This window comes from Trematomus bernacchii, unplaced genomic scaffold (genome assembly GCF_902827165.1).
Source record: "Trematomus bernacchii unplaced genomic scaffold, fTreBer1.1, whole genome shotgun sequence".
NCBI lineage: Eukaryota > Metazoa > Chordata > Actinopteri > Perciformes > Nototheniidae > Trematomus > Trematomus bernacchii.
In genome coordinates this window covers 4,572,357-4,580,084 of record NW_022987839.1, presented here as the reverse complement: position 1 = coordinate 4,580,084, position 7,728 = coordinate 4,572,357, and the positions used below count along the sequence as shown (strand labels likewise).

The following is a 7,728-nucleotide window of genomic DNA, read 5'->3' as shown; positions in this document are numbered from 1 at the left end:
TAAGGTCCCATTACCCGGAAGTAGGTGGGCGTGACTTCGCCACTCAATAGCTAGTAGCTAGCTAGCACGTTAGTTAGCATTACAGCCTTGTCATTTTTATTAGCCTTAACATGAAGTAACATTAAGTAACCCACAATGTTAAACAGTAAGAGTAGTAGTCATATTTGGTGAACCCTTTGAAGAGTACTGTCACCGGTGTGATCATTCTATAATACACCATTTAAGCCCGGGGGGAGTAATGCTAACGCTAACGCTAGCGATCTTCTCTACTTCATGCTATCTGCACAAATGGTTGACATTAAACATTAAAAAGACCAGGCAGTTCAGAGAGAATCAAAGGAAGGCAGGCCAGGCAGCTTTGCATGACATTCTTCAGGACGTGTTTCATTGTTGGTGATAGTGAGGGTAGTCAATCGTTTTGTTGACAAGACAGTAGTGACGGCCATCTTGGTGACGTGTGTTGTTGACCAGAGATGTAGTTCATTGAGCGTTTCACACAAACAAATGTGTTTACTTCACAGTTTTACGACACATTTTTTTTTTTTTTGACTTGCAAAATTATCTTTTAAAATTGACAAACATCATATGTGTAATTCGTGGCACAATTCAAACGGGATCGAAAGATAATCTTTCTCTCTCCATTGACTTCAATACATAATTTTTCCGAAATAAGGTCCCATGGAGGTCCACCGGAAGGGGAGGGGACTTCGCCACTCTATAGAAAAGAGATCAGGCTTGTTTGAGACGAGCTGCGGCTCGCCTCGAAAGTAGACGAGAATAGCCGATCGCAGCCGGTGTCAGTACCATATGTGTTCGGCCTACCTTATGTGTTCGGGGTCCGTCGCTTACCCAATGACGTCACGCATGTGATTGGCTGTACGGTAATCGCATGGTTATCGCAAGGATATCGCATTGTGGTTGTTACTTTCGTTGCAGTTGTATACGTCTTAAGTGTAATTTGGCTTGGTTTTCCCGAAGAGGCACAAGCTCTTACGTTGATATTGGAGATTTCAATAAATTCAATTTGAAAAAAAACGGGAAAAAAACTAAAAAACAAACAAAACGAATATCCGAATAACGAAATTGAAACCCGAAATAGTACTCCAACGAAACGGATATTCGGGTACAGTAGGGCTGTACCCGGATACTATAATAAAGTTATAGTAAATAATAACAAACTCCAGTGTTAGAATTCCATAATTCCATATTCATAAATAAAATGATATGCAAATAACATGTTCTTGGCTGTGGACTTGTACTCTACATAATTATGTTGAGCTCATGGTAATCTAATTCAATAAACAATAACTGCAATGAACAGTAAAATGATTGGATATGGTGTAATTTGGTAAATGATTCTGTGTTGAAAAAATGTATATCTTTAAAAACTGCGTTGGTGTATTAGGGCGGGCCATACTATTTTATTTTTTTTTGTAAATCGATCGGGAGGGGTGTTCAAATAACGTATTTTGGTGTGTAGAACACACATCTATTTAGATTTATTTATTTTGAAGTTGTTGCTATGGAAACAACACATGACGGAGAAAAAAGTAATATCTTTAAGCAATAGCTCACGACAGGCCGTGGTATATGGCCATTATGTCACAGTTAAGGGGCGTGGTTCGGCCCGACGCGAAGCCTTCTGCACAAAACATAGTGCGAGGGTGGTTGCTATGCAACAACACTAACAACAGCAAGCGAACAGAGAGCGTTGATCCATTATTTGGCTATTTATTTACATTAATTTGTATGTTGCCGTTTATTTGTGCACCCACTGAAAAACTGTCCAGCATCAGTAGCATGGCTTATGTGGTTACTTGTATAGGTTGAGGTTGTTCTAGGCTGTTGCTTGGCGTGGCGAGAATATTGCTCCACTTTCTCCGGTCCCCGAGATTCGGCTTCCAGTAGCTCTGGAGAGAGCTTTCGCACCTGTGGCCACTAACGGTCATCATTTCTCTGCTTTGTTTCAAGACCCGCATCAGAAAGCTTTTTGAATGGTGATACTTTTCCAGTTGGTCTACCTGCTCTTCACGTAGCTCTACATGTCGTCGTTTAGGTGCTTTTTGTTCTGGAGATAGGCACTCCTCAATCCACTCCCTCCATAGTAAGGACCCCCCCCCCCCCCGGAGGGCGAAGTTAATCTTAAATGTTTTTGCGGACCTTTTGATTACAGATTTGAAACATCGCTGCTTGCTTTAAAAGTAGCACAATTCATTATGTCAACCTTGGAAAGTATCTAAATAATCCCTGCCCTAATTGCCAAGGAACTGCACACTGAATATGTTTTTGCCGTTTGATGTCTGTCTGGACCGCTGCGTAAAAAGGAGGGTTTCTGCCCCGTTACTTCTCCGCTGCTTTCTTGTTCCAGTTTGAAAAGCAAACTGCAGGCAGTTTACTTTTCAGCCCAACTGTATACTGTTTATCTCAGACGCGGAGGGATACTGACTTGTTGTGAAAAGTAACTTACAATTCTACCCGTGGTATACGCTCAGTATACCACGGCTAAGAACCAATCAAATTGCTTGATTTGACTTGTCCGTTTTATAATCTATAATAACGGACAAAGTAAAGAATGAAGTGTATTGTTACAGGCTTGGCCTGTCACTTTAAGAGTAGCAGCCGCAAGGGGTTGTGGGTTTTTGGAAGTCTGGTGTGTGTAAAATGTGATGGCCATGGCGAAGTGCGGAGGTATGAAGAGAGAGACGAAAGTATAGAGAAAGTGGTCAGAAAAGGAATAGTGTCTAGTTTGTATGTATTCAATACAGTGTCAATGTAATTGAAGAACGTGAATAAACGGAGGTTCTTCCCACGGCACCCGAACGCATCGTCTTCATCCTTTTTCCCCTCTAAATATCTGGACAGCTGGTTACCGGCTGACAACGAGCCAAGTCAGAAACCACCGGTGTGTATCCGAAACTACTAGGTAAGTTTGAGAAACCGGCTCGAGATACACTTTTTGTTATATTCCATGGAATGCTCTTAACATCCCGATAGCAATGAATATCTGAAGTGCTTTGACAACAATCCATAAAAAAATGTCATCTGTGGAAGCCGTAATACTGTAAAAAGTACGACCAATCATTTTAGCCGGCCCGGCTAAAATAACTGGATGGCCTACCTGCCTGTCAGCCTTCCATCTGTGCACAAACTTAACCCGGCGCGCACATTGGTCATGTGCGCATTTGTGTGTGTTTGGAGGAGGGGCTGTATAAGGAAGTGGTAGATTTTTCTCCGGTTGTGTATTTTCAAATTCTAGCGATCTCGAGCTGGTTTCTCAAACTTACCTACCCTACCTTTAAGTCATGGATGTTTAAAGTTCATATTTGTCTAATATTAGTTTACTTTTCATTAATGAAGTATGACGCTGCGCTGTCAGTACACTTGTCCCCTGTTGTGATTGGTCAAATGTTGCTATCCCCGCCCCTTTCACGTGAACGCGCTCTCAGCTGGAGAGAGAAACCTTGGCTTGATTTACCGAGTTGATAACCAGCGTCGTAGGACCGCTTAGCGAGATCTCGTTTGTTAGGGTTAGTTTAAGATAACTCAAACATATCGAGGGTATGTTGAACTGGCTTCGTAGTACAGGGCACAGGTGGCTGCATAGCAGCGCTAATGTCAAAGACACAAACATTATAGATTATATTTTATTTTTACCAGGATGCAGTGACACAAATATTTGTGAAGGCTTCGCCTTCCCTAGCCTATAGTACCTGCCGCCCCTGGCAGCAATTACCATAAAATAATCATTCTAATACCATAAACATGATATTGACCAGTATACAGATTATGCACATGATTTAGCAGATTTTGCGTTTTTAGAGAGAAAGAATTCCGAGATACGTTTTTGCGCCATGTCAGTTAGCCTACTTGTGGTGTTGTGCGTCACGTTAAAAGTAGCCGACTAAAACTAACACACTTTTTCCACATCTTTTTTATTTTTCTTCCCTGAAGCAAAATAATTTATTATATAGTTTAAAATTATCATTTGAATAATAATATATAATAGAAAATATAATCTCAGGCACAATGAAATGAAATAAATATATAAAATAAATGTGCAGACGGGGGAGCTCCGCACCGCCTGCCTGCCGCTAGGGGGTGCTGCAGCGCCCTCAGCACCCCCCTTCCCGTGCCCCTGAAGAGGGGTAATTGATTTTGTTATATATTCCCATACATTGTTGTCCTGCATGTACTTAATTTTGTTTCCATTTGGTATCTTTTCAGATAAGTCAGCCTCCCCCGCCCTCCCTGCAGGCAAGTCCAAGCCTAAAGTGGGCATGGGCGACAAAGGGAAAGGCAAGGCCCAGAAGGAGAACCCACCCCCTGGTGCATCATACAGCTTCACAGAGGCGCAGGGGGAGGCAATCGCTCACTGGGTGGAGAGTAACAAGCTACTGTATAACATGAAGGACAAACTGTACAAAGACAAGGCATTAAGGAGGCACCTATGGGAGGGAAAGGCTGCGGAGTACGGGTTGGATTGTAAGTATAAAAAAAGGTTACATTTCAATTACTTTGAAATATTTGAAATCTATTTCAGATTCTTGACATACATTACTGTCAATGAACATTTCAATGATTGTACTAATTATTTGTTTTGACTTCTGTCATTGCAGATCATTCAATTCTGAAATGGTACCACACACAGAGGACTCGATTCTCGAAGCTGCCGGAGGGCCAACCCAAGAAGAAATCCCAGAAGAGGTCCGGTGATGGTCTGTCGAGTGGTGACGAGGAAGACCCCATCCTTGCTGAGCAGGCCAGTGAGAATGACAGTGACCGTGACAAGTTCATCCGCCAGGTCTTTGGGTTTCTGAAGAAACACATCAAACGTCACAAGAAGGATACACCAGCTAGTGTGAGTATATCATTGAAATTAAATTCAAACTGAACTTTGTCGAACATTTTCAATTTCCCACATTTTTGTTTCCAAATATGACTTTCAAATGTACTTATGTTTGTTTTCTATTTTTGTCTTTGCAGTTTAAGGACAAGTTGGCCTTGGCTGAGACGGGTGAGCTGGCTGGGAGTGACGACAGTACCATGGCAGGCAGTCTTGCAGACGAACCCAGGGAGCCCACCAAGAAGTACACTGGCTACCCTACACCGAGACCTCCTTCCAGGACAGGAACAGCTGCTGAGGACCAACCCGAGTCTCCTACCATGGAGATGAGAGTTACCGGAGCATCATCCCGTGATCTCCAAGATAGGCTGGTTCAGTTCATCACTCGAGAGCAGCAAGTCAACAGGGCCACTCCTTTCTGCAAGTACCTGGAAACTGAACTGGATCGTCTGCATGATGCCTGCCTGGAACCTGCGTATGAGGAGATCACCACAGTTCTTAACCAGTAAGTATATAACATTGCATAGTGCATACATTTGTAATTCATTTATTTGATGTCACACATTTTATTGCATGCTAAATTTGAGCTTGTATTAATCCTAAACTGTTTGTTTTTGTCTTTCCAGTTACCAGAAGATGTCCAGACAGTTCAGGATGAGGGAAGCGGCTGGTGACCAGATCAGTCCCTTCGTAGATGTCCTGTCAGCATTCCAGTTGCAGCAGCAGCAGAGGCCAGTTGCTGTGATCCCAGTCTGCACATCTGCCACCTACTCAATAGTCAGCCAACATCAACAGGAGAGTGCCCTCCCCAGCGGTACCCATACAACCTTGAGACCTCAGAAATCGGGAGCATTTCAAAACCACCACGGGGCGGGGGGGGAGCGGTTAGATTAGAACATGCTTATTGTAGTTGCGGCCTGTATTCAACTCATTTAACTTTTCTGCATTTCTCCGCTAAGTTCGGCAACACACTTACTTGGTTTTGTAGCTAAAAGCAGCTACAGAGACCATTCGACTAATAACATTCCTGCTTCTGTTCAAGTTGTTTATGAACATTACAGTACATTCCAAATATGTATGTATAAATGTCGTAATTGTAAAACGCTTTGGCAATACTGTATTTCATTATAGTCATTCCAATAAAGATAATTGAATTGAAATACTGAAGCAACTGTTCACTTACTGTCACTAGGGGCTGCTGCAGTGACTCTGAAACAAAACAGTGTTAAAAAGAAAAGTCAAGTTTTATTAAGTTCAGAAAAACAGACCTGTTTTTAGCTTTTTGTGGATGCTTTGTGTGTTTTTTTGTAATGGTTTATTTGGCTTAAAAAGTACAATCATTTTCTCAAACTATAAGAATAATGTATCCTTACGTTTTACAAAAAAATCTAAATCCACACATCTGGAAATACACAGTTGTCATTGGACAAACTCTAAGATGTAGTGGAGTAGAAGTAGTATATTTATTTACGTAGTTACATTAAACCACTGTTTACAGCTTTAATGACCTGTGGTTAGGAGCCAGTTATCAATGTTGAATCAACTGTCTTAACTAATACAAAGGTCATTGCCCTAAGTTGATTTTGTATTATATGTGAATTCATCTGAAAATATACATTCCTTTCTTTATTAAATAGACCTGAATTTGATCAATACTGTTCCTTAAATATCTGCACTTACACAGATGCATACAGTAGCCTACATTGTGCGACAACCTTTAATGTTATCCCTGTATATAATCCCTTCTCTGTGTTAGCCACCCTGCTGTCTCTAGCTCTTGCCAACATGCCTCAGAGCAAAGCATTGGGATGTTAGTGAAAAGAAAGCTTGCCTATATAGGGATCAATAAAGTATCACATCAAAGGAAGTGCTAATCAGACTTCTTACTCTCCTTTTAGAAAAAGATGGCACATAGAGACATTTAAACAGCGTCTGAGGATGGATGCCGTCCAAGCCTCAGAGAGCATGCTGGGAGGTTTTTACAAGGTTCAGCTCAAGTATTGTCTTTGCCAACGCTTTGATCGAGCAAATGGAGCTCAGTGTGACAGTCTGGCAGGGTAATTGGGCTGATATTGCCAGTACACAAATGTACATGTGTGAAAACACACTCATAGCTGCGCACATACACGGTGACTAGTGCTGATGTTTGTCTTGCTTTCTTGTGTCTTTTCCCCTAGAATAATGTGCATTATGCAGAGGGGGAGTTGCATTTTTCGAAACTATTTTGCAGGAAAACACAAATATAATTTCCCCCTGTTGATATGTCAACCTTACACAGTGCATCGAACAAACCCTGTAATTGGCCCCTAGGGAATTGATCACAAAACACACATTTCATTGCAAAGAGTTTATTTATGAATCAGACTGCAGTATCATACAACAGTAGCACAATCATATGACTATGGATTATGCTCATATTTATAGATACAAAGATAAAGGCATGTCTTAAAATGAAAAAAAATGAATGAGTTCTCTTCTGATTTACTCTAAAAATAGCTTTTAAATACTTGGCATAGTTTTGTAAATTAAATTATGAAACATAATGTTTGCCCACTGTATTTACTATTGGAGTACCAAATGCAAATATACTTTGTGAAAAACATTTTTTTTCCTCCTTTCTCTTGCATTTCATGCAAGGAAGAAAAAAAGATGTCAGTGAGTACAAAAAGCACTTAAATCTCATATGAAAATAGAAAATATTACAAGTGTGCATAATTACTTCATGTTGCACATAACCTGCAGTACAAAAAGTCAAATGACACTGTTCAAGTGTACCTGACATGCCAATTATTTGGGGGGGCGTATGTACTGAAATAGGTATTTAAATGTCATTAGGGGCAGTTTACACACAAGACCGGGGCAAAGCCTTTCAGTCTTCAAAATGA

General features: G+C 41.0%; 1 protein-coding gene across 1 annotated transcript; it reads left to right on the top strand.

The window, feature by feature from the left end:
- Positions 1-2,688: 2,688 nt before the first annotated feature.
- On the top strand, positions 2,689-6,658 carry LOC117500108. The gene is made up of 6 exons (XM_034152808.1): positions 2,689-2,923; positions 4,225-4,482; positions 4,617-4,858; positions 4,984-5,348; positions 5,470-5,657; positions 6,600-6,658. The coding sequence occupies exons 2-6, from the start codon at positions 4,278-4,280 to the stop codon at positions 6,656-6,658; spliced, it is 1,059 nt and encodes a 352-aa protein (XP_034008699.1). The 5' UTR covers positions 2,689-2,923; positions 4,225-4,277.
- Positions 6,659-7,728: the final 1,070 nt, after the last annotated feature.

Excerpts from the sequence above, each read along its gene's own strand:
- LOC117500108 (XM_034152808.1), top strand. The coding sequence starts at position 4,278 with ATGGGCGACAAAGGGAAAGGCAAGGCCCAGAAGGAGAACCCACCCCCT. Across the intron at positions 4,859-4,983 it reads AGAAGGATACACCAGCTAGT|TTTAAGGACAAGTTGGCCTT; the intron begins GTGAGTATATCA and ends TTGTCTTTGCAG. Across the intron at positions 5,349-5,469 it reads ATCACCACAGTTCTTAACCA|TTACCAGAAGATGTCCAGAC; the intron begins GTAAGTATATAA and ends TTGTCTTTCCAG.